The 27,835-nt window shown below is 41.9% G+C and overlaps 1 protein-coding gene across 1 annotated transcript in view; it reads left to right on the top strand.

The window, feature by feature from the left end:
- LOC125462440 (uncharacterized) overlaps positions 1-27,527 on the top strand; it is a 223,525-nt gene extending 195,998 nt beyond the window's left edge. The window contains exons 3-5 of the mRNA XM_059653875.1: positions 15,907-15,961; positions 20,045-20,204; positions 27,375-27,527. Of these exons, the coding sequence (XP_059509858.1) occupies positions 15,907-15,961; positions 20,045-20,204; positions 27,375-27,527 (368 nt within the window). The remainder of the gene's footprint in view (positions 1-15,906; positions 15,962-20,044; positions 20,205-27,374) is intronic.
- The last annotated feature ends 308 nt before the right edge of the window (positions 27,528-27,835 follow it).

Raw genomic sequence — 27,835 nt, 5'->3', positions numbered from 1 at the left:
ACCCTGATCCAGCCCCCTATAACTCCACCTAATCTGCACAACCCTGAATACTATGAGCAATTTAGCATGACCAATCCACCCAGGCTGCACATTTTAGGACTGTGAAAGGAAATTGAAGCACCCAGAGGAAACCCACACAGGTTTGTTGTAAACTATGTAATAATCTTCTAAATCCTAGCCATTGCCTACCTTCTATCATTCCTTTTAATTTACATTTCCAATTTAGCACAGCAAACTTACACATCACCCCTTTACAGTTTCCTTTGCTTTGTTAACTAAAACCTTAATTTCTGATTTGAAATATATTGTCCATAATATATTGATGGGAATCTCTACCATATTATGGTCATTTTCTCTAAAGTTTCTTTTAAGCAAGACAGTTAATTAGCCTTGTCTCATTGTACAATGCTAAATCTATAATATGTTTTTCCAAGTTGTTCTAGCATACCATCATGTACACATTCTAGTAATTCATCGTCCACATCATCAGTGCTGGATGGATTTACTCTGTCTATATGTAGATCAAAGATATCTATGATTACTGCAATAACCGTTTCATGTGCACCTCTAATTTCCTGATTTATACAATGCCTTACATTTCCTCCTCTATTTGCTGGCCCAAAGACTATGTCTACTAATGACTGCTGTCTCTGGCTGTTTCTTAGTTTCACCCAAGTAGATTCTATGCCTTGTTCTTCCAATCTCTCACTAATATGAAATAAGGCTCGATAATGTTCCATATGGTAGGCTCATTCAGAAAGTAAGGAAGCATGGGATTCAGGGTAATTTGGCTGTCTGGATACAAAACTGGCTGTCCAATAGAAGACAGTAGATGGAAAGTATACAGCCTGGAACTTGGTGACCAGTGGTGCTGCAGGGATCAGTTCAGGGACCTCTGCTCTTTGTGATCTTTATAAATGACTTTGAAGAAGTGGAAGGGAGGATTAGTAAGTTTGCTGATGACCCGAAGCTTGGTGGAGTTGTGGACAGTGTAAAGGACTGTTGTAGTTTTCAACGGGACATTGACAGGATGCAGAGCTGGGCAAAGAAGTGGCAAATGGAATTCAACCCAGAAAAGTGTGAATTGCTTCATTTTGTAAGGTTGAATTTGAATGCAGAATACAGGGTTAACAGTAGGATTCTCGGCAGTGTGGAGGAACAGAGGGACCTCGGGGTTCACGTCCATAGTTCCCTCAAAATTGTGACCCAAGTTGATAGGGTTGTAAAGAAGGCAAATGGTGTGTTGGCTTTCATTGACAGGGGAATTGACTTTAAGAGCCATGAGGTTATGCTGCAGCTCTATAAAACTCTGGCTAGACCACACTTGTAATATTGTGAGATAACAAGGTGTGGAGCTGGATGAACGCAGCAGGCCAAGCAGCATCTTAGGAGCAGGAAAGCTCTGGTCACCTCATTGCAGGAAGAATGTTGAAACTTCAGAGTGGGTGCAGCGGAGATTTACTAGGATGCTGCCTGGAATGGGGGGCAGGTCTTATGAGGAAAGTTGAGGGAGCTAGGGCTTTTTTCATTGAGCGAAGAAGGATGAGAGGTGACTTGATGGAGATGTACAAGATGATGACAGGCTAAGATAGAGTGGATAGACAGAGACTTTTTCCAAGGACAGCACGAGGCTCAGTGGTTAGCACTGCAGCCTCACAGCACCAGGGACTCGGGTTCAATTCCAACCTCGGGTGACTGTCTGTGTGTAGTTTGCTCATTCTCCCTGTGTCTGCCTGGGTTTCCTCTGGGTGCTCCGGTTTCCTCCCACAGTCCAAAGATGTGCAGGCTAGGTGGATTGGCCATGTTAAATTGCCCGTAGTGTCCAGGGATGTATGCGTTATAGGGGGATGGGTCTGGGTGGGATGCTCCAAGGGGCGGTGTGGACTTATTGGGCCAAAGGGCCTGTTTCCACACTGTAGGGAATCTAATCTAATCCAAAAATGACTATTACAAGGGAGCATAATTTTATGGTGATTGGAGGAAGGTACAGGGGAGATGTCAGAGGTAGGTTCTTCTCTCAGAGCGTGATGGGTGTGTGGAATGTGCTGCCAGCAGTTGTCGTGGAGTCACATACTTTAGAGACTTTTAAACGGCTCTTAGATAGGCACATGGAGGATAGTAAAATGTAGGGTATGCAGGGTAGATTGATCTTAGTAGGATAACAGTCGGCACAACATTGTGGGCCAAAGGGCCTGTATTGGGCTGTACTGTTCTGTGTTCTACATTCTAATGTATTGATCCCATCCTTATGAGCATTACTACACTTCATATTTCTTTTCTCCTGTCCTTCCTAAAAATCCTTAAATATTCAATTCCCAATTTTGGTCCCTCTGCAGCTACATCTCATATTGGCAATTATACTGTTTACATTTATTCCAACCATGCCATCACTTCAGTTGCTTTTTCAGTATGCTGTGTGCATTCAGAATGCATGCTCCACTCCATGCTAAGAGAGTCTGCTGCTTCTTGTATTAATATGTCGTTACTCAAGGAAATGCATAACGTTGTTAAACTAGAGTCCGACTATCCTTAAACAAGGCCCCAGTTCTCAGCTGGGCCACTGTTTTACTAAAATGAGCAATTATAGCATATTCTGGGGACCGTAGTGGGGATGATTCTCACTGAAGAACATTAACGTTTATGCAGAATGATTAGTGGGTGGCATTGTGAAGCACTATACCATGGATAAACGGACTTTCCAATGGGATGTGGTCTTGGCCATCTAACAATCAAATATAACTTTTCTTGTTTGGTTTGGTCCTGCACTACATGTTGGGGTCTTTATAGACTGGTCACGGAGAAGGCAAAGTTGAGGACTGTCTTCAGTATTGGACTTCTATGTAACACTATTTAGTATACATTAATGCTAAACACTGTGATACATGGTAATCATAGATATACCACACTCCAATTTATGTCTAGACTAGAAATGACTAACCTATCTTCTTCATGTGTTTTCTGTGTTTCTTCAAGAGAGTAGAGATTTCTAGTCTGTTTTGTCTAGGATTCTTCCAGAATTATTTAACTCTGCCCTCTTTGTAGTATTTGTATTCAGTGATGTACAGCTCCATTACATCAGCGCAAAGTTGTTTCAGAGCCCTAATCCCCTTGCACGACAATATCTAGTAGGCAAAGCAAGTTCTAAAAATAAAATCTCCTGCACGCAGCAGTTTCAGAGAGATTATCATCTGAGAGTATTGAGAGTATCATATACCCATGAACGCGGGGTTCCTTGAGGGGGAGCCATCAAATAAAGTCCAGAACCACTGAATTAAACCATTCCATTAGCAATAAGCTGTATAATCTCAGCAATTTTATGAATTGCTTACTAAGGTCGTGAAGTGTAATCCAAATGACTAAATTTACAAAATATTTACTCTTCCTGCAGTAGTGAAATTGAATCTGTGGATTCTGGTGCTGATGGACTCTTCATGTCTTAATCCCAAAGTATTAAGATGACAGGATCTAGCTCCAATAAGCTGTCATATTGAAATGGTTCGTGACTGGGAGGTGCAGTTGTTTGTTGCAAACTGATTGTAGGTGTTCCACAAAGTGGTCCCCAAGACTCCACTTGGCTTCCCCGATGTAGAGGAGGCCATATCGGAAACAGCGGATACAGTATACCACTTTAGCAGATGTGCAGGTGAACACCTGTTTTATGTGGAAGGCCTTCTTGGGGCCTGGGGTGTAATGGGATGGTGTAGGGGCAGGTGTAGCACTTCCTGCGGTTGCAGGGAAAAGTGCTGGGTGTGGTGGGGCTGGTGGGGAGTGTGGAGCGGACAAGGGAGTCATGGAGAGAGTGGTCCCTCCGGAAAGCAAATACAGGTTGGGAGGGAAACATGTCTTTGGCAGTGGGATCAGATTGCAGATGGCAGAAGTGTCAGAGGATGATGCGTTGGATTTGGAGGTTGGTGGGGTGGTATGTAAGGATGAGGGGGATCCTGTTTTGGTTGTTATCGCGGGGAATGGGTGTGAGGGCTGAATGCAGGAGATGTGGTCGAGGGCGTTTTCGACCATTGTCGGGGGGGATGTTGCGTTCCTTGAAAAACAAGGACATCTGGGATCTCCGGGAGTGGAAGACCTTCCACATCAAGTGGATGTTTACCTGCACATCTGCTAATGTGGTATGCTGTATCCGCTGTTCTCGATGTGGCCTCCTCTACATTGGGGAAACGAAGCGGAGGCTTGGGGACCACTTTGTGGAACACCTACGCTTGGTCTGCAACAAACAACTGCACCTCCTAGTCGCGAACCATTTCAACTCCCCCTCCCACTCCTCAGATGACATGTCCATCCTGGGCTTCCTGCAATGCCACAACGATGCCACCCAGGGGTTCCAGGAACAGCATCTCATATTTCATTTGGGAACCCCGCAGCCCAATGGTATCAATGTGGACTTCACAACCTTTAAAATCTCCCCTCCTCCTACTGCATCCCAAAACCCGCCCAGCTTGTCCCTACCTCCCTAACCTGTCCTTCCTCCCACTTATCCCCTCCTCCCACCTCAAGCCCCATCCCCATCTCCTACCTACCAGCCTCAGCTCGCCCCCTTGACCTGTCCATCCTCACTGGACTGGCCTATCCCCCCCCTAACTCCACACCTATACTCACCTTTACTGGGTCCACCCCTGCCTGTTTGACCTGCCTGTTTCCTCTCCACCTATCTTCTTCTTTATCCGTCTTCTATCTGCCTCCCCCTCTTCCTGTGTTTATTTCAGAATCCCCTTCTCCTCCCCCGTTTCTGAAGAAGGGTCTAGACCTGAAAGGTCAGCTTTCCTGCCCCTCTGATGCTGCTTGGCCTGCAGTGTTCATCCAGCTCTATAGCTCTTGTTATTCTCAGATTCTCCAGCATCTGCAGTTCCTACTATCTTTGAAACAATGGTTTAATGCTTGCCATTTTGCATCAGTTGAAGAGAAACATGTTTATTTGGTTTACTTAATGCCTGCGATGATTGAAACTTATTTGTTTAGATCAGTTGTGTCCAGATTGATCATGTCATTAATGTTCAGGCTTATGTTTTGCACTTATTTGCTATTGTTTTGTAACTTTACAACTTAGATTTTTACTGCTAAAGACTGTTAAAGACTGACCAGGGGACCAACCCTAATTCAATGAAGAGCACAGGAGAGCAATCAGGAGCAGCAGCAGGTATATCGGGAAATAAGTTTTCACCCTGGGGATGCTACCATAAAGCATAAGCTGCAAGTGGCAGACAAAGCTAAGCGATCCCACAACCAGTGGATTAGACTTAAGCTCTGCAGTCCTGCCACATCCAATCATGATTGGCAGTGGACAATTAACAACTCATTGGTGGAGCAGGGTCCGCGAATATCTACATCCTCAATGATGGAAGAACACGACACCACTGCAAAAAGATAAGGCTTAAGCATTTCTAACAATCTTTAGCCAGCAGTGTCAAGTGGATTATCCATCTTGGCCTCCTCCAATGGACCCCAGCAACACTGTCTTCAGTGATGCACTCCACAAAATATTAAGAAATGGTTGGAAGCACTGTTTACTGCAAAGGCTATCGACCATGACAACATTTGCTTCAAAACATGCTGCACCCCTAGCCAAACTGTTCCAGTACAGTCACAACACAGGCATTGATCCAGAAGGTAAAAATTATCCAGTTTCTTGGATACACATGTGGATAATTGTCCAGGTATGTCCCGTACACAAAGTTGGGCAAATTCAACCCGGCCAATTACTGGCTCATCAGGTTACTCTCAACCAATAGAAAAGTGGTGGAATGTGTCATCAACAGTGCTATTAAGCAGCATATGCTCAACATAACTCGCTCACTGATGCCATCCCCTGCCCCAGTTGAGGCTCTGACAGAGCCATTCAGCACCTGACCTCACTATAGCTTTGGTTCACCCATTGACAAAAGAGCTGAATTCCAGAGGTGAGGTGAGAGTGACAGCCCTTGATATCAATGCTGCATTTGACTGAGTGTGGCACCAAGGAGTCCAAGTAAAACTCTCCACTGGTTGTAGTTATATCTGACACAATGGTTGTGGGTTTTGGAGGTCAATGATCTCAAAACCAGGATATCTCTGTGGGAGTTGTTCAGAGTAACTGACAAGTGTTAAGTGACACTAATGCTGCACAAATGCCAGGCATTGACCGTCTCCAATAAGAAATAATCCAGCCACTGCCCCATGACATTCAGTGGTGCTAACATCACTGAATCCCCCAATATTAACATCCTGGGGTTTACCATTGACCAGAAACTCAACTGGCTTGCCACATAAATACAATGGCTACAAGAGCATGTGAAAGACTAGGAATACTGTGGCGGGTAACTCAGCATCCCCAAATCATGTCCACCGTCTATATGGCACAAGTAAGGAATATGATGGAATGCTCCCTTCTTGCCCGATGGGTGCAGCTTCAACAACATGCAAGAAGATTGACACCGTCCAGGACAAGGCAGCCCCCTTGATTGGCACCAAATCCACAAGTGTTCAGTCCCTCCATCTCAGACACTCAGTATGCAGTATCTACAAGATGCACTGCAGAAATTCACCAAAGATCTTGAGACATCATCTTCCAAGCTCATCACCACTTCTGTCTAGAAGGACAAAGGCAGCAGATGCTTTGGAAAACCACAAACTGCAAGTTTCCATCCAAGACACTCACCATCCTGACTTGGAAATATTGTTGATCCTTCACTCTCACTGGGTCAAAATCCTAGAATTCCCTCCCAAAAGGCATTGCGAGTATACCAAAAGCACATGGACTGCAGCAGTTCAAGAAGGCAACTCATCCCCACTACCTCAAAGACAATTAAAGATGGGCAATAAATACCAGTTTTCAAGTGATGCCTACATTCTATGAGTGAATAAAAGTAATCATTTTTAACTTGCCTGAGATTTTTTATGATGTAACAGAAAAAGTAAATGAGGGTATTGTGTTTGTGGTATGTGGACCTCAAAAAAGCTTAAAAATATTAATTCACTAAGTTAGAACTCATGATATGAAGGGAATGGAATCAAAATTGACTGAGTGACAGAAAACAGGGTTGGTTGACATGGTGAATGGTCGGTTTTTGAATTGGAGAAATGTACAGAGAGAGAATATTCCTCAGAAGTGAGTATTTGGATCCATGATTTTCCTGATATGTGTTAAAGACCTAAACCTTGATGTACAGGGAGAATTTCAAAATTACAGATGACACAAACCCAGAAATATAGTGAACTGTAAGGAGGACAAAGATGGACTTTAGATGGATCTAGACAGCTTGATGGAATGGGTAGACACATGGCACGTAAAAATTGAAATACTGCATCTTTATAGAACAAATGAATGTAGGATAGTGTGAAACAAAGGGTACAATTCTAAAGGACTTGCAAGAACAGAAGGACACCAAGGATGAATGTGCAAATGTCATTGGAGCATGTTCAGAAAGTAGTTCATATAGCAAATGGGATCAGTCACTTTACAAGTATGGGCAGAGAATGCAAATGCAGTGATGATTCTGAACAAAACACTGGTTTAGCTGAACTTGAATATTGTATCCAGTTTTGAGTGCGCACAGTTTAGGAATAATTTGAAAGCATTGACGCAAATATAAATAAGATTCAAGAATAGTTTCAAGCAAGAGGACTGTCAGTTATATGGATATATCGGAGAGGCTGGGGCTCTTCTACTTGGAGAAGTCAAGGTTTAGAGGATATTCAGTAGAGGTATTCAAAATCATGAGGGTTCTTGGTGGAATAGATAGGGAGAAATTGTTCCTGTTAATACATGGATCAAGATCCAGAGGGCACTTATTTAATGTCAATGACTTTTTTTAAAAAAGGCAATATAGAACAGAACACAGAACACAGAACAGTACAGCACAGAACAGGCCCTTCAGCCCACAATGTTGTGCCGACCATTGATCCTCATATATGCACCCTCAAATTTCTGTGACCATATACATGTCCAGCAGTCTCTTAAATGACCCCAATGACCTTGCTTCCACAACTGCTGCTGGCAACGCATTCCATGCTCTCACAACTCTCTGCGTAAAGAACCTGCCTCTGACATCCCCTCTATACTTTCCACCAACCAGCTTAAAACTATGACCCCTCGTGCTAGCCATTTCTGCCCTGGGAAATAGTCTCTGGCTATCAACTCTATCTATGCCTCTCATTATCTTGTATACCTCAATTAGGTCCCCTCTCCTCCTCCTTTTCTCCAATGAAAAGAGACCGAGCTCAGTCAACCTCTCTTCATAAGATAAGCCCTCCAGTCCAGGCAGCATCCTGGTAAACCTCCTCTGAACCCTCTCCAAAGCATCCACATCTTTCCTAGAATAGGGCACCCAGAACTGGACACAGTATTCCAAGTGCGGTCTAACCAAAGTTTTATAGAGCTGCAACAAGATCTCACAACTCTTAAACTCAATCCCCCTGTTAATGAAAGCCAAAACACCATATGCTTTCTTAACAACCCTGTCCACTTGGGTGGCCATTTTAAGGGATCTATGTATCTGCACACCAAGATCCCTCTGTTCCTCCACGCTGCCAAGAATCCTATCCTTAATCCTGTACTCAGCTTTCAAATTCGACCTTCCAAAATGCATCACCTCGCATTTATCCAGGTTGAACTCCATCTGCCACCTCTCAGCCCATCTCTGCATCCTGTCAATGTCCCGCTGCAGCCCACAACAGCCCTCTACACTGTCAACGACACCTCCGACCTTTGTGTCGTCTGCAAACTTGCTGACCCATCCTTCAATTCCCTCGTCCAAGTCATTAATAAAAATTACAAACAGTAGAGGCCCAAGGACAGAGCCCTGTGGAACTCCACTCACCACTGACTTCCAGGCAGAATATTTTCCTTCTACTACCACTCGCTGTCTTCTGTTGGCCAGCCAATTCTGTATCCAAGCAGCTAAGTTCCCCTGTATCCCATTCCTCCTGACCTTCTGAATGAGCCTACCATGGGGAACCTTATCAAATGCCTTGCTGAAGTCCATATACACCACATCCACAGCTCGACCCTCATCAACTTTTCTAGTCACCTCCTCAAAAAACTCGATAAGGTTTGTAAGGCATGACCTACCCCTCACAAAGCCGTGTTGACTGTATTTGATCAAGCCATGCTCTTCCAGATGGTCATAAATCTTATCCCTCAGAATCCTTTCTAACACCTTGCAAACGACAGACGTGAGACTTACCGGTCTATAATTGCCGGGGATTTCCCTATTTCCTTTCTTGAAGAGAGGAATTACATTTGCCTCTCTCCAGTCCTCAGGTACGACTCCAGTGGAGAGCGAGGATGCAAAGATCTTCGCAAGTGGCGAAGCAATTGCATTTCTCGCTTCCCAAAGCAGCCGAGGACAAATCTGATCCGGGCCTGGCGACTTGTCAATCTTAATGTTTGACAAAATTTTCAGCACATCAGCTTCGTCTATCTCTATCCATTCCAGCATGCACACCTGCTCTTCAAAGGTTTCATTCCCTACAAAGTTCGTTTCTTTCGTAAAGACAGAAGCAAAAAACTCATTTAGGGCTTCCCCTACCTCCTCAGGCTCCACACACAAATTCCCTATGCTATCCCTGATCAGCCCTACTCTTTCTTTGATCATTCTCTTATTCCTCACGTAAGTGTAAAATGCCTTTGTGTTTTCCCGGATTCCTTCTGCCAAGCCTTTCTCGTGCCCCCTCCTGGCTCTCCTCAGACCATTTTTGAGCTCCTTCCTTGCCTGCATGTAATCCTCTCTAGCTGAACTTGACCCTAGCTTCCTCCACCTTATGTAAGCTACCTTCTTCCTTTTCACTAGAAGCTCCACCGCTCTCGTCATCCAAGGTTCCTTAATCTTACCCCTTCTGGCCTGTCTCAGAGGGACATATTTACTCATCACTCGCAACAACTGTTCCTTAAACCGTCTCCACATGTCTATAGATAATAAAATGTGAGGCTGGACGAACACAGCAGGCCAAGCAGCATCTCAGGAGCACAAAAGCTGACGCCTCGGGCCTAGACCCCCCCATCAGAGAGCCCCATCACATGTCTATAGTTCCCTTACCATGGAACAACTGCTCCCAGTCCATGCTTCCTAACTCATGTCTATTCACATCATAGTTTCCTCTTCCCCAATTAAATATCCTCCCATTTTGCCTAATCCTCTCCTTCTCCATAGCTATGTAGAATGTGAGGCAGTTATGGCCACTATCCCCAAAATGCTCTCCCACCACAAGATCTGATACCTGCCCCGGCTCGTTTCCGAGCACCAAGTCTAGAATGGCCTCTCCCCTCGTCGGCCTGTCAACGTACTGCGTTAGGAAACCCTCCTGAACACACCTTACAAAAACAGCTCCATTCAAATCTTCTGCTCGAAGGAGGTTCCAATCAATATTAGGAAAGTTAAAGTCACCCATTACAACAACCCTACTGCGTGCACACTTTTCCAAAATCTGTCGACCTATGCTTCCTTCAATCTCCCTGCTGCTATTGGGGGGCCTGTAGTAAACCCCTAACGAGGTGACTACGCCCTTGCTGTTCCTAATTTCCACCCATACTGACTCAGTAGGCAGATCTTCCTCCACAAAGGAAGCTTCTGTAGCTGGGAAAATAGGGAAAATCTTTTACTGAAACATGTGATTTGGATCCCGAATCCATTGCCTGAGAGGGTGGTGGAAACAGATTTTCATAATGACTATCAACAGAGAAGTAGGTAATTTAACAGAATGGAAAAACTTCTGAGCTATGGGACAAAGTGTGTGAATGTAACTAGGCAATTTGCTGTTGTAAAGAACAGCATGGCCACAACGCAACGGCTTATCTTTTTACAGTTATTATTCTATGATTCTGTTTCTCTTTCCTGAGACCACTGATTTACTTTTTTGTTTTGAAAAATGTTTCAATTACAAATAAGTTGGCAGAATTAGGACTTTGAATCACAAGAATACAGATTAATGAACATTTCTCTGATTATTCTGGCAATTGTATGGTCTGCAACTATCGGTCAGGTAATCTTTTCTGTTCCTGTTTCTTTGGTGTCCACTGTTTATGCAACCATTGTAAGATAAATCTGGAACTGGGTCTCGCTCTGTGGAGCAGGAATGTAGAATTTCCAGGAGAATTCTCCATACAGTTCAGCTGGTCACTAATCATACCATGTTCAAAGTCCCTTCACCCTCTATTGCCACCTTATTTGCTGTGCAAGCATTTAAAATTTTCATCCTACATATGTTACAGAGAAATCATCTGCCCTGTTGGTGACCAAGATCAAACAGCTGTAGTTCTTTCTCCTTAGCGTAGTTGAAAGTCATTGGAAGATCTTATAGCGTATTGGGGAGATATAGTGACATTTAATCATGGGATTACATTTTCTGCACATTGATTTGTCATTGAGTAGGGAATCTAGGCCCACAAATATGACAGTTGAAAATGTTGACATGGCATGTCAAATGGAGATCTGCATCAATTCAGTCTGGATTTCAAATTAACATTACTTTTAGAACTATGCTACTATTTCATTTATTGTAAATTGATTATTGTTGGCATTCATTAAAATGTACACACATTGGAAAATAGTTTCTCATTAAAAGAAAACTAATACAGTACTCTTTTACCTGATTGCTACAGAGGGTTATGGACACTATTAGAGAAGTGGGTGATTCTGAGCATTTGCCAATCTAGTTGGACGAGGTGTATAATAACAAGTGAGATGGCATGGTGGCTCAGTGGTTAGCATTGCTGCCTCATCGCCAGGGATCTGGGCTCAATTCCACTCTTCGATGTCTGTCTGTGTGGAGTTTGCACATTCTCCCTGTGTTTGCTTGGGTTTCATCCAGCTGCTCCAGTTTCCTCCTGTGGTCCAAAGATGTGTGGGTTAGGTGGATTGGTCATGCTAAATAGTCCATTGTGTCCAGGAGTGTGTAAATTAGGTGGGTTATAGGGGAAAGGGTTTGAGTGGGATGCTCTGAGGGTCAGTGTGGACTTTTTGGGCCAAAGGACCTGTTTCCACACCGAAGGGATTCTATATGATAATCACATACTGAGAAAACAAAATAAGCAGCATACCATTTCAAATTTTCTTGATTCTGAAGCATAATGCTGTATTAAGGCGATGTTTGTTTGTCAATGAGCTCAATCATTGTAAATTATTCACTGATGATATGATCAATAAAACAGTATTGATACATAATTGAAAAAAACGCATTTGAATTTTAATCCCAGGCATGGATGGATTAGTTCAGGATATTGTTACTTGTGAGCTGCAGGTTCAATTCTTTTGCATAAGTTGGGGTTCAAAATTTGAGTGCCCTTGAACTTCCTTTCAATTTTTACTTCGTCTATTTTCCATTTTGAATAAACATACTGAGTTACCTGGGCTGCATCCTTTTGTTCACAAAAATATTGATTTACATTCATTAACAGACTCCTTAGTCTAATATAAGTTTTTGCTTAAGCATTTCCTTCATTTTACATGAAGACAAAGATTTATTGAGTTACTTGGAAATTTATTGCTCATCTTGGTGTTGTATTTTTCTTCAGTATCTTTAGTCAAGTGACCCTCTGTTAGAAGTTCTGCTGATTTTTCTCCAGCTGTTTCAGTTTACGTTTCATGTTATCAGCCTATGCAGTTTTTTGATTTATTTTAAATTTCGAGAAAACTCAACATGACAACATGACAGAATCAGCTCATTGCTTGCTTTGAATGACCTCCATTTTGCTTACAACTAGACTGAAGCTCCAGGCATGATCAATAAGCATTAGTTGTATTCACCTGACATTCACAAACATTGGCATCCAGCATCTGCCAGCTCTTCATGACCACCAAGGTACGACTGAGGTACACTGACAATGTGCTCCACAGCGCAGACTTCCATTGCAGGGCACACCTGCAAGTAGTATTGAAAGGCTGCAGCAGGGACAACTTACATTCATGGATAGGCACACAGCTCTCAAGACCGATGAGGCTGCATTTCAGGGCTCCTTGATTGCTTTCTTAGAGTTCACTCACTTAACACCTACTTCCACACTCACAGCATCTAAATCTTGCCTTGTTGTGCCAATTAATATGGTCACTGAACCAGGCAGCCTGCCTTGCTCATCAGCAGTCTTCTGTCCAAGGGGCTCACTTTTGGCAGTACAACAATGTGCTATTCCAGTTTCACATGTGTACCTTTACCAGCGGCATATGTGACAAATACATTGCATTTTCAGCAAACAAGCAGCCATTTCTCAAAGCCTTAGGGGATTAGTTACCCCCAAAGACCACGAAGCTCATTGTCAGTCAGTGGCTCCCAGCATAGCAAGTCAAGGGTAGCCTGTCATGTCAGTCCAGGGTGTGGTTTCTGGTCAGGGAGTCTGTACTTCTGTAACTCTGGGAGTGGGTGACATTAGTCCTGTGGCTCCACAATGGGTATCCAGGCGATAAGACTAACACAGCTGAGGAAATTTACAGTTGCAAGCCAGGGGCCTGGCACTTTTTGTCCAAAGCTGTCTGGTCAGGTTGATCAATAAGGTGGGCCAAAGTCAGTCTGTCAGGTTTTCCACATGAGCTAAGGGGACAGGAGGTTGAGGGGGTGCATACCAGGAAAGCCGTTGCCACAGGAATGAGACTTGGCAAGCTGGTCATCTGGACTACAGACTGCAAGCTCTCGGAAGGGTGGATTACAATTGTGATAGTGGACAATGTTATCAGGAAATTGAGAATACAGTAAAACATGTTTGGGAGGGGGCACTGTGGGACTAGCCATTGTCCACGGTTAGGGGCACCCTTCAAGGGTGGGCAATGTATGACCACACCTGGTTTGGTCACCAACAGATCCCAGGGCTTGGTTGGGGAGATTGGTAGGCCTATGTAGATGAGTTTTGTGTGGTCCTGGGGAGGTGGGAAGCTAAGGCCGAGGAGAACTTATTTCCTCCTTCCATTATGGTGGATATCAAAAGTGCACAATGGGGAAGAAAACAGCTGTGAGATAAGTGACTCAGCCATGTTCTGGAGGAGGCTGCAGCGCCACAGATGATAAGGCTGTGAAAGAGAACATTGCACACAGGCCCATGCATTGTATGATGATATAGTGTTGTCAGTCTATGGGCAACAATGGATTTACAACCATTCCTTATTCCTTATTCCTTTCCTTCCCACAGCAAGTAGCCCTGGGTTTCTCAGCTGAGCATGGAAGACTACTCAAAGATTGTTTGGGTGACTTGGGGGTGTTATTGTCCAGACAGGCCAGACATGCAGAGTGTCTACTTGCCACAGGCGTTCACCCTCCAAGGATCAAAGGGAGGCAGGCAACAGATTTGACGCTCCCACTTACTACTAAACTCAACACCTCTGGATTTGAACTGATGCTAGGCCCAGCCCATAACACTCCTCTGCCAGCCTGACCCCACTCCTCCAGTACCAATATCCTCTTCCTCACTCCAGTTTGACAGGCTCCAGGCTAGACAAACCCTCCCACCTGTCAGACTTGACATCTTTTCCTGCTGCCAGACCTGACAGCAATACTCCTTTCGACTAAACAAACATACTATGTCAGCCACCTGACCTTTGGTGTGTCCTGAGGGGACAAGTTCTAGGGGCTTGCCAGTGGTTCCTGTAATAGCTGGCTACCTCCTGGCCTATCTCCTTGTGAGGAATTGACACCTGGACTGCATGTCTTGTTCCTCATCTACTTGTTGCCCTGCCTTCAGTCTTGGGGACCAGTGGGTGGGGTGACAGTATGCAGGTGTATGTACCTCTCCAGCAGAGTGCTTGTGAGTGTTTGACCTGCCTGTCCATGGCAGCTTCTGACCTATCCATGGAGGTAGCCAGACGATCACTTTTTTGTTGCTAAACAATAAGGGCTACTGCGTCCCCTTCCTGTCTGCCCCTCCTGTTCCTTTCCTGTGCATGCTGCTCAAGTCCCTGATTGCTGAAATTACAAGGTCTCCCCCTGCCTGGGGAAGAGCAGCAGGTACCTGGCCTCCAGCAGCCCTCTGAGTGACCTGGAGTATTTCTTCCTTTACCAGCTGCACAACCGTCAGTGTGATGCTCACCAGATTGCCACACCCACTTAAGTCTAATGTACCCAAGAGGTGTCAGTAACTGAGTTTATGGAGGTCCAGTAAGCAACCTTGCTGATGCTTCCTCTGAGGCATTGTACTTCTGTCATGAGAGATCCCTGAAGTTGGCTTCTGGGGGCAGCCAGATATTTCTCTGCAGAGCACTGAGATATTGGCTGTGCTTGCAAGTCACAAGAGAGGTGTTACAGCCAGTGGCTAGAATTGGTGTGCAAAGAATGAAATTGACAGCAGAGTTAATGCGAGAGTTACAACAGAATGAAGTGTGATCTTACTCAGTTGTCAGGACATGGATCCTTTCCATACGTGTGTATATAGTCCCAGACTTCTCATGCCGGGGCCAGGATTCTGTCCTTGTAGAGGCTGAGGAAATGAAAGGGGGCAACTTTTACACCAAATGGTCATGTGTGCAATGAGTTTCCAGAGAAAATGGTGGATGTGGGTACAGTCACCATGTTTAAAAGACATTTGGATAAGTGCATGAATAAGAAATCTTTGGAACAATATGGGCCAAGTGCAGGCAGGTGGGACTACTTTAGTTTGGGATTATGGCCAACGTGGATTGCTTGGACTGAAGAACCTGTTTCCATGCTATATGACTCTATAGTGACTGAATAACTTTTATTTTACTGCTACCCAATATCTGAGAAACAGTTCCTAATTGATCTCATGTGATGGTAATCGCTTTTGGTGAAATGTGTTAATGTAATCAATGTGGTAAATGCTCCTATAACCTACTGCTCTTGCCATAATAGATCAGGTAGCTTCTAACTCTTAGAGTTACTTCAAAATGGAAAATATTGCTTTAAATTGATGGATTAAACCGAGACATGTTTCCTAATATTTTTATTTTTCATAAACCAGCAATCTCACTTTTTGTCTTTTAGCTTGTCAGAAATCTAAATGTACAGACAAATCAGATTTCCCTAGGAACAGTTGCAGGTACAGATCATTGCAGTTTGTTTTTATCTTTGAGTGTCAATGATATTTTTGTGTAATAAGGTGCCAAATCTATTTTTACTAAGCACAGACATCATTATGTCAAATATTTTCTTTTCAAGCACCTATTGTGAACAAACAAAATAGCATACCTTAAATTAAGTACCAGTTGTGGAAAAATTAGTTTTGTTGTTTTTCTGATATTTATAATTTATAAGATTATACATAATATCTACAATCACATGATTGTCAAATCACCTTGTGTTCCCAATTTCTACATTTGTCCTTTGCACCCTTTTGGACTTAATATGGAGTTCAACAATTTTAGGACTTTGAGCACCTTCTCCAATGTCGTTCCTTCAAAGCCATAGCTTGTCATCATATGGGCTGCGACCGCAAACAATCCATCGTCCCCATTAGAAGCTATTCATTCTCTCATGCTGACCTTTTCTCTGTCCTTTGTCTGTCCAACTGTTTTTCTCTTTTTTTGGGCTCTGTTTAAATAATTCTCCATTTAAATAATATTCAGTTCCTCTATTCTCCCTGTTTGAATGCCAAACCTCTCAATTTTCCATAGCATAGTCCATCTGCTAAGTTTTTCCCCCCTCACTTGACCTGTCTTTGTCCTCCCTAGATTATTTATGTCATATAAGGCCTTCATCACTTGCCTTCCCACCTATTTTTGAGATGCAAACTTGGCTACATAGTAGTATATTCACTTTCCATCATCTAAGTTATGAATATATATTGTAAATGATTGTGGTCTGAGCACTAATCCTTGGAACACTTCGTTAGTTACAGGTTGCCATCTTAACAATATCCAACTTTGACTTTTATTATTTGGGCAATCCCCTGTCCTTGCAAATGTACTATCCCAACAACATGGGCTTGGCAGGATCACTATTATACTTTATCAGCTTTCTTTTAAGAAATAAGAGAAGATAAACACTGGAGAATAAAGACCTTACCTTTACTTCAAACACTAGAAAGATTCAATAATCCCACTTAATAATCAGCTTCTTCCTGAGCAACTCATGTTCAGCCAGGTCTGTAATATCACTCTGCTGCTGGTCTCACTGCAGGTAGACCCCTCGATCCATCTTTCCCAATTGCCATTTGTTCTGGAGAAATTATCTCTGACAGTAAACTGTTTTTCACTTCCGCTTTTCACCACATTCCCTCTAGAAATAAATTTCCGGTTCTCTCACTTGACAGTCTAAACAAATCCCTTTCTTTTGTGGATCTATTCAGTCACTTCTTAGATGGAGTAATTAGCACCCATTTACAAAAAGGAATTCAGTGGCTTGAATGCTAACTACTATTTATCATGCAGCTTCCTCTTTCAATTAGGCTATATATTAACTTACTCAAATGTTATTTTCTGAATGTGACTTTAACCCTTACATTGAACATAAAAAGTATATAGCAGTTAAATTCCCACTTGAATCACATTTCCAGTTTATCTTTGTCTCACCATTGTCTCACTCAGCTAATGGCTCCTTCATGTTGGCCGTGTATTTTATATTACTTTTTTTTTCACTGTTACCACCAGGTCTGTTATCAAAGAATTTGCAGTTTTATTCTCAGCATTATTTCAACAACCTTAAATGAACTTCACTTGGTCATCAAAGCACAGGCAGAACGAGAAATCAGAGCTGCTGATGTCGTTTAATAGTTCATACATGATCAGAAGTATGGGACGTAATTTTCTCAGACTCAATGATGTGGGCAATAGTGAGAAAAATGGGAAAAAATTGTTGCAAATGAAATTCTTCTAGCCATCAATCATATTTCTTAGTTAAGTAAGAGAAATATAAGCAATAATATTTTCAAATGCATTGGATTATCCTTCTGAATTGATTATCCCTTTATAGCGCCTCTGAGATCTCTTCCACTTCTTTCTGCATGCTGGCTATTCCTTTTCCTATTTCCACTGACAAAATGCCTTTGTGCCACTTCTTCCTTTTCTTCTCAAAATACTCCCACCACCCTTTCCATTCTGCAAAAAGTATGACCCCTTAGCTGATTACAGACTTAGTTGATCATTTGCAGATTGCTCCCAGAACCTTGGCTGTCCAAACACCAGATCATCTCATATTGCCAGTTTGGTTGTTGATAGTTTCCATGATCCCTCCCTCTTTCAATACATCATGTTTCAGTTCACCCTGCTCATTGCTTGCCTGCCTGCTCTTTTCCCCACACTTATGATCTCCTTACATCTATTTAGGAATGAAATCAGCTTTGCTTCAGGTTACTTGTTGTTATCACTCTGATGACTCTCCCCACCGCCCCCCCCCCCCCCCCCCCCCGCCCGACCCCAGCAACAAACAGAATTGATGTTGCATTCATCTCCCATTGAGCATTTTTCCCTGTCTCCTCTCCCTCCAACAATACTGAGAACTTGCGAACTTGCTTACCCAATTGAACATTTTCTAATATTTGGGCTAATTCCCCCAATTTGTTTCCCTACCTCCTCCCTTTTTGTTGAATCATCATGTAGAATTCCTGACAGAATATAGGAAATCATCTCTGCTACACTCTCCACCTTTCGCTTCGCTCCTCTCATACCATTCTCTTCACCCTCCTTTCTTCCCTTTCTCCTCCCTATCCCTTTGCATCCATCAACAGCAGTCTGTCTCCTTGTCTTCCCTGTACCTTCCATTTCCTGTTTCTCTTGCCCTCTCAACTACTGTCCATTTCTCTTCTTGCTCCTCTTTCTTCTTCCCCTTTGTTTTTCCCAGTGACCGGTTCCTTAAACTGTCTTCAGCAGGCCTTTGACATAAAGGTATTGATATGTGTATCATACTAAGTTGCTGTCGATCCATTTGCCCCCTTAAAAATGATTAAATTTTGTGCGATTATATGAATAAATAATATTTGCTAATTTTCTTATTATTTATATCTCAGTCATAAGAAGATTAAAAAAATATTGCATATAGCACTATTATTTTCAGGCAGTTTCCTTGGTTGACACATTTCCTGATTCAATTATTGTTGCATGTGTGGTCAAAATACATTGTATTTTCAGGTCACTTCACTGTTTCATCATTAATACTTAACATAGCTGTTAAATGCCCTGGAGAAAAAGGTGGTAAAGAAGAGGTAGTGGGAAAACCAAAACATATACATTGAATTTTTAATGGCAGATGTCACACCTGCCTTGTGCTCCCTCTGAGAGAATGTTACATGGGAATTTGAAAATTGATTAAATGCTGTTTAAACTTTAAAGCCAAATTGGAGAGAATTGTGGAATGTTTATAAAACATTGTATACCTAGTGGTTTTGCTGAGATGGTCTTGTGTTTCATACCACTGCAAATTGAAAAGATGTTTGAAGATTTGAGATGTTTTAAAGAAACGCCGTCATAATGGATTTTACTTTTTGTTTTCAGTATGATGATTACTTGTAAACATAGCAAGGAAAAAAGATAGTTCTTACAATGGGCAAATCTGATGTTCTGATCCAAAGTATGACGAAGTGTTTTAAAAATGCCATAATCATTCTGTGGAGAAGAAGAATGGTGAAATAATAAATAAATTACTTCAGCTCCTAAGTGGGAGCTGGAGGAGGCCGAGTTTTCCTTTAAGCCAACCTTGATAAATATTGTTCAAAGTATCCAAGTGTTTTGGTAATCCACTGTGATTTGCAAATTTTTTTGTATGACATTGTCTTGCTTCAAAGGGATGGAGTAAATTGGCAAGAAAAGTCTGAAGTTTCTTGCCAACAGTATCGAACTTGTTGCCATAAATTTTGTGCTTTGTTTTTCTTATTGGCGACATTTACATGAAAAATGTGCAATGGTTTGCAGTGCTAAACTAAGCTTGATCAAGTGCTACTAGTTTGTATCTTATCTTGACTGTAATGTCCATGACTGAAATACAATGTTATCTAAAACACTCTTAAACAAAAGAGCAGTTCTTATATAATGGTGGGAGAAACATTACTGATTGGATCCAGGGACTGAATCTTCTCATTTTTGGCTGTGTCATTTTCATCAAGTTTTATGGAGGGTTTCTCTTAAGGCCTAGCAGTTCTTCTCACATTATTGTCCCAGAATAACTCATTAACTACGTTCCATTTTCATAGTTGGAAGTACATGCCACAACTGTATAACACAAGATTTCCCAGAATGCTGGTGCTAAAATCATCTTTGACCCTGAAATGCAAACAATCAATTGTTGGCAGTCAGCAGTTACTCTACACTGTCAATGTGGTGGCACAGAACCGCAAACCAACATTGCTCATGGTATGTAGGCAACATGGCTTACACTTGCACATACAACTGCACGTTTTTTACTTGTCCTTAAAAAAATCAGGCCATACAACTTAGATAACAAAGTGTGGAACTGGATGAACACAGCAGGCCAAGCAGCATCTTTTGTGCTGCTAAGATGCTGCTTGGCCTGCTGTATTCATTCAGCTCCACAATTTGTTGTCACGGATTCTCCAGCATCTGCAGTTCCCATTATCTCTGAGGCCATACGACTTAGTTGTCCTTAGCCACGTTTTCTCTCGTAACTCTCAAAATCACTGTTCTTCTTTTTCCCTGTGCACTACAGCTTATCATCTTATCATTGTTCAATGTGGGCCCGTCACACACAGGAAAGACTTCAGTCAGTTCAAAACATTCACTGTCATCCACCAACATCAAAAGCGAACAGAAATCAGGTAATCATAAACTGCATTTATCTGTCAGAACAGACTCTGCCCACTCTGGGTGTGGTCATGCCATTTTCAGTTTGTGTGGTGCATTTTGGAATTGAGAGATCACTGAAGGCAGTGCAAGGTTGGCTTGCAATCCCAGGCTTAGCCTTGTTATCAGACCTCACTCCAAACCTTCTTATCCCCTTTATACCTGGACATTACTTGATGGCTCATCAGTGCTGATCTGCCACATGTATTGACCTGCCACCTGGAATTACAACTGTAAGTTACACCCTTACTCCTGATAACCATCCGTATAGTTTGTTGCAATCTACCATTTCATTATACACTTATCCTATTGGCGCCACAGGGGTGGTAATCACCTAAAAACCCATCCACATTCCCAAGCACTGCTGGCTTCCCATCTTATGTGTTGAATGTCCCATCTCTCCTTTAGCGTCCTTTTCTGCTGTACATCCCAGGTTGCTGCGTCCAATCAAATGCTTTGATTTCCCCATTTCCTTACCCCAGCGGTATTCTCTGAACTCACTCTTCCCTGTGTTTATTGTACAGATCCCAGAACTAACCATCATGTACATTCTTGGCTGACTTGGATGGCCAACTCTGACTGTCAACGACCACATCCATGCATATCACTGACTGACAATCTGGGAACCGTCTGGCTAAATGCAGTGGACCTACAGAACTGATTGTGGCCCATATCCCAGACAGTAGTGAGATGGAGCCCCTGACCCTGATTTCTCCAAATGGATGACTGACTGTATCCAAGCCCAGAGACTATTAGTAAACATTATTCTTCAGGACCTAGGCTCCTGTCTGACAGCTGCCCCTCTAGACCTGACTGAGGACTACATGGTCATCTGGTTGATGCACATGTAATATGTTTGCTATCTTTTCCATGTTTCATAACGTAGCTATGAGACTGACATAGCACCGTGCCATACAGCAACATGTTCAACTCTCTTAAAAAGCAACCAAAAGAACTGTGGATGCTGCAAATCAGGAACAAAAACAACATTGCTGGAAAAGCTCAGCAGGTCTGACTGTATCTGTGAAGGAAAAAATAGAGATAACGTTTCATTCTGAGGAAAGGTCACCGGACCCGAAATGTGAACTCTGTTTTTTCCTTCACAGATGCTGCCAGACCTGCTGAGCTTTTCTAGCAATGTTGTTTTTGTTTAACTCTCTTGACTGATGAGTACTGAGAGCCAAGAAATGGTTTGTTGTCTGCCCTAAACCATAAGGCAAAATAGAAATGCTATGATCACTAAACTGCAGGACCGAAAAGAAGTACTGTGAGCCTTTCAGGTCTGGCTGAAAGCACAAAGTGCATAGAAGTAGAAATGCTGAGACTGACCAGTTAGGCACAAAGTGAGCGTGTGCTGTCAGCACGTGAGAATAGCAGAGATGAAGCTTGATCCCATCTGTGAACTGGGTGCTAGTCCTTGTGTGCAAACCATCCTTGCAGCAGTGTTCCAATGAGATGCCGATGCATTTAAAAGTGCAGCCTTGAAGTGCAGAAGCGAGCTGTAAGAGTATTGGACATGATGATGCATTTAGGATGCCAATGTCCATGGGTGTGGGGTATTTGCAGTCTTTGCTCTGGAGCGTAACCTGAAATGTTGGCGTCGGCGTCCAAGGTGGAGTTTGGGAACAGAAAATGGCAAGCTGAAGTAGCCAGGTACCTGCTCAGGTGTCTGGTTTCTTCTGTATGTGAGCCTGCATATTAATCAGATGAGTAATAGGGGTGATAGTAAGCAATAATCCCCTCATAGGCCTCTCTCCGCTTTCTGAAGGAACCTCATCTTGACCTGTGGGTCTTAATGGAAACAACTTGTTGATCTTGAATTCCTCAAAGGCATCATTCAATGTCTCACCCGATTCTCCAAAATTTCTCACCATGGGCTGGGAAGTTTCCACCATATGTGTTCTCTTCTGTTCATAACTTGTAAATCGTTAAATACTTCTTTTCTTCACAGTTTTAAAATTTTAAAAACTTTATCTGAAAATTGTAATATGTCCTCAGTTGTTCATCTCAAACAACAATGCATTGTTTTATTTATTCACATCTTGATCGACTACAATTCTTTCTTGGAAATTGCGAATATGAGCCAGCAAGCAATAACTAAAAAAATACCCTGTTATTTCATTTTTATTCTAATCTTGAATAAGGGTTCACAATGCAATGTATTTTCTAAATATATCTGTGGTCATTATTCTTGCTGGCTGTCCTTTGTGGAGTTTTGTTTTAACTGGACAGGAAGATAAAATCTTGACATTCACTTACTTCCAGCTCTTCATGCAAAGAGATTGATCAGTTAAGCAGTTGGTTAAACAGGCTAGTATTTGATTTGTGAAGCTGGATGAACACAGCAGGCCAAGCAGCATCTCAGGAGCACAAAAGCTGATGTTTCGAGCCTAGACCCTTCATCAGAGAGGGGGATGGGGTGAGGGTTCTGGAATAAATAGGGAGAGAGGGGGAGGCGGACCGAAGATGGAGAGAAAAGAAGATAGGTGGAGAGGAGAGTATAGGTGGGGAGGTAGGGAGGGGATAGGTCAGTCCAGGGAAGACGGACAGGTCAAGGAGGTGGGATGAGGTTAGTAGGTAGGAAATGGAGGTGCGGCTTGGGGTGTGAGGAAGGGATGGGTGAGAGGAAGAACAGGTTAGGGAGGCAGAGACAGGCTGGGCTGGTTGTGTGGTGCAGTGGGGGGAGGGGCCGAACTGGGCTGGTTTTGGGATGCGGTGGGGGAAGGGGAGATTTTGAAGCTGGTGAAGTCCACATTGGCCTGCTGTGTTCATCCAGCTTCACACTTTATTATCTTGGATTCTCCAGCATCTGCAGTTCCCATTATCTCTGATAGTATTTGATTTGATCTAGATATCTTTGTATTATGATCTTTTCCTTTTTTCGGTTTAAGAGCTTTTTGACACTTCATTATCCCAATCTCTTTTCACACTGAAGCTATGTTGTAGCTGTTAACTCTCAATTGTTCTTCTGCTCTCTGTTTGTTATTTTGCCAGTTTCACTGCTTAAAAGTAATTTGAGTCATGCTTCTATCTTTGTAAGATTAGATGAACATAGGTCCAGGATGCAATTCTGATAGCAGAGAGTCACCAGTTTGACTTTTCTCTCAATAAGTTTGCGGATGTCTTTGTGTAAGTCTGTCAACTGCCTGAAAACATCTGTCTGCATTTTTTTTTGTTCCCTTGCGGCGCATTTCTAGAATTATACAGTTTCATTTGTTGTTATTTAATTCTATCAAAACACAGTTCTATCATTGCTATCTGATTCTGCCCGAAATCCTAAGTTTCTAAGTTTGCCAAAGTACAATTGTTATCCTCTAAGTATAATACTCATAGAATCTCAGGTCAAATTATATAGCAAACACTTCCTGCAGACCTTGGTTTGGAATAAATTTTTTCTTTAATCGTAAATAATCAAAAACAACATTACATGCTAAGGCATTAGCTTGTTATTTTTACCATTGATGTATTTGGTTTCCTTTAACTAATATCAAGCTAGGGGAATCTCTGGAGCTTGATTTTTATTTTGTCTTTTGTGATTAAAGGTACTACATTGAAAATTGAGGCAAAGATGTGGAAAAAGTTGATGCTTTAATGGTTAAATTTATTTTAAGAACCCATGGAACGTGTGAACCATAACTTCACAGGAGGTCCTAAAAAAAATTACCTTATTTTGTTTGATGGACTGGATAACTTCTATGACTCACATTGAATGCTAAAATCTGTACAATTGATTTAATGATTTCATTTACTGACTGCTTTCCTTTTACCATCTGATTGTTTGGGTGAATGCTGAAGATGGTATGACACTATTTTGAAGTATATAAGTGGATTTATTGTTAGTGTTCCTGCCAATATTTGTCATTCAAAGATCCTTTCAATTAAATTTGCAAACAAGAGATTGTCTGGTCACGGTCAAATTGTTCTATGTGATATGAAATAATTGTGGATATAGCCGCACTTTATTTGTGCAGGGGGCACAGACGACACTGTGGTTAGCACTCCTAGCTCACAGCGCCAGGCACCCGAGTTCAGTTTCAGCCTTGGGTGATAGTGTGGAGTTTGCACATTCACCATGTCTTATCACTGCTACCGATCCTTCTTGTTAATACCAGTCTAAGCCACCGATATATGCAGGAAAGGATGCCCACTTAAAGTTTGCTCAATCCTAGGCTCTGCTGTTGTTCAAAGATGTGCAGATTAGGTGGATTGGCCATGTGAAATTGCTCTGTAGTGTCCAAGGATGTGCAGGCTAGGTGGATTAGCCATGGTAAATGTGGGTTTATGGGTCTGGGGGGATGCTTTTTGGAGGGCCAGTGCAATCTCATTGGGCCGAATGACCTCTTTCTGCACTGTAAGGATTCAGTGATTCTGTGAGAAGCTGTGAAAGTTTAAAAAAAAGTGAACTAAAGTATGGAATGTTTTACAGTTTTGTACTTCCTAGATTAGTGTAGCATTGGCGTGGAAAGTAACATTCAGTAAAGCATTTTGTACTGAGTTTGAATAGAAAGTCTAACAAACTGAAAGTAAATCATTGCTCTTTATTTTATGTAAAATATTTTAAGTTGTCTTCAATGTGTAAATAGTTTTAGACTATCAATTTACAACTCTTTAGCACTTTTACCATAATCCCATAGGTGATGTAGTAAAAAAGAATTTGATGATTTAAGTATGCATATTAGATGATGATTGTTGTTTAAGGCAATTATCACTTGAAAAAAAAATCAACATTTTATTATTCAATCATTGGAATTGGGTATGGCTGGCAGCATGAGATACGTTCCATCCATCAGAAGAGAAAAAACTGATTCTGGGAAAGGCTAACCAACTTTGCCAGTCTGTGTTCTAGTATTCTAGTACCTGTCACAAGATCAATGTAGCTAATATAGTATGTACTTACACTTAAATTAGCCCCAGTGTTCTCTTGTGAGACTATCATGTATTATTGTCAGGTAACAACTTATCAGGTAATGTGTAATTAATTTATTCTGTTTTATCAGGATTGAGCAAACTTTAAGTGGGCATCCTTTCCTGCATATATCACCGACTTAGACCAGTATTAACAAGAAGGATTGGATAGTCCTGGTGATCTTGACCACAGCATATGCCATGCTGACTGAGGGACAGATTTTGTCATATATGATATAGCAACAGGAACTATAGACTGTGAGTAGATGATTATATTAGTGATACCCAAAGACTTCGCTTTTGAGTTGATACGTAAACAATGAATGAACATCCACCAACACCCTTGTTGCTGTTCTTCAAAGTTATATATGATCAAAAGTTGATTTTTAGTAGCATTTATAGTAATGGCTAACTTACATTAGAACACTTCACTATTTTCAATCCTTTCTCACTGCTGTTGTTCATGCAGAGATTCTCGATACTCAAGTTAGAGGAATTTCCATATTACTCACTGTTAAGGAGTAAAATCTGAGGTAGTTAAACAGAGCATCAGTGATTAATGATAAGACATTAATGTAGTTCATAGCTGTTAGAAATTTTTGAAAGCATTTTTTGATAGCTAATACCTGAAATGGGACAATTAGTTTGCTCATTTGTTTTGGCATCTCCCAGATCTTGCATATGGTTGTTTTTCAGTCTCATATAATATTCTGTTTGCTTTACACTCACAAATCCATTATTACTTTAGTTGGTCATCTAATTAAAGAATAAGTATGACTTATGCTGTATTAGTATTTCAACTTGCTGATTTTAATTTGTTTGTGATTATTCGTAATTTCTGTTTTACAGTGTAGTTCTGTGAGAGATGGCAAAGGTGAACAGTGTATTTTGGTTTCACATAATTTCTTTTCTGTATAAGTTATTACATGAAATAATAGAACAAATATTTTTGCACGATGATTCGAGGTGACAATTCTGATGAACTATGATCAGTTTTTGTCATTTATATAATAATTTTACCTTTCACTTTAGTCTTGCAAACTAAAATATTACATTCCGCAATCTGAAAGCCAATCCTGTCTAAAACACTATTTTCTGGAGAACCAACGACTGATGCACTGTTCAAACAATACAATAGAATAGCATCAGAGATAATGGGAACTGCAGATGCTGGAGAATTCCAAGATAATAAAATGTGAGGCTGGATGAACACAGCAGGCCAAGCAGCATCTCAGGAGCACAAAAGCTGACGTTTCGGGCCTAGACTCTTTATCAGAGCCCAAAACGTCAGCTTTTGTGCTCCTGAGATGCTGCTTGGCCTGCTGTGTTCATCCAGCCTCACATTTTATTAACAGTAGAATAGCATTAGCTTTTGGAATGCAAATAGAAAATGTGAAAAGACAAATGGCTACTGATGGAACTGAACAAAACACTTCTACGCTTTCTAAGAAACTATTGATACAAAGTGGATTTTCAAAACAACAGGTTTCGATGCGTGATTGTCCCATGTCCAATCCTATCAAAGCAGGTAGCACACAAGCCTCGAGCTGTCTCCTCATATAAATGATTTCAATGTGCAGCCTAGTGTAGAATAGGCTGCTGACTGACTACATATTCAACAGACTGTGCAGCTGTATTCATGGCTAGCATGACACCAAGCTGGACAGAAGCTGGTAGCCTACTCCTCTTAAAGGGGAGCTACACCATTGCACAGAAGCTCCTTTATTTTTTTTTGAAAGACTTGGATGAAAGCAAAAGCACAAAAAAAGCAGCAAAAGGTAAGATAAAGGGCTCGTAGTTTTTTTTTTCCTTTTTCAGCATTGGAAGATGAGTGACACTGGGGGAAAGATTGGGACCGAAATAAGATTTGAAAAGGATCATAAACAGGAAGATACTGTCATCATGAATGTTGTCATTTGTGTCAAATGCACATCTTTCAATCACAGCCAGTTCTACGGTTTGGATCATTGACTCCTCTAGACAGCTAGGCTGAGAGGGAAGAATTTCATTGAATGTGTTCCACGGTACTTGGGCGATGTGTTTGGCACAGATGAATTCCTCAATGTGTATGGAATCAGTCAGAAGTAGGTATATAGCTGGTAGAATTGGTAGGTATGTGAGGGTAAAGTGGACTAGGAGCCTTGATTGTTAGAGATCACTGATCAACCAAACATAAGACACAAACTGAGAAAACAATGGTTGCAAGAAGCCAGAGACATTATTTCCAGGAATCTGGTACCAAGGACTCGACTGCAATGCTGAAAGAGGTTCCGTGACCC

This window comes from Stegostoma tigrinum, chromosome 23 (genome assembly GCF_030684315.1).
Source record: "Stegostoma tigrinum isolate sSteTig4 chromosome 23, sSteTig4.hap1, whole genome shotgun sequence".
Classification (NCBI taxonomy): Eukaryota; Metazoa; Chordata; class Chondrichthyes; order Orectolobiformes; family Stegostomatidae; genus Stegostoma; species Stegostoma tigrinum.
This window is presented reverse-complemented; position numbering and strand designations above follow the sequence as displayed.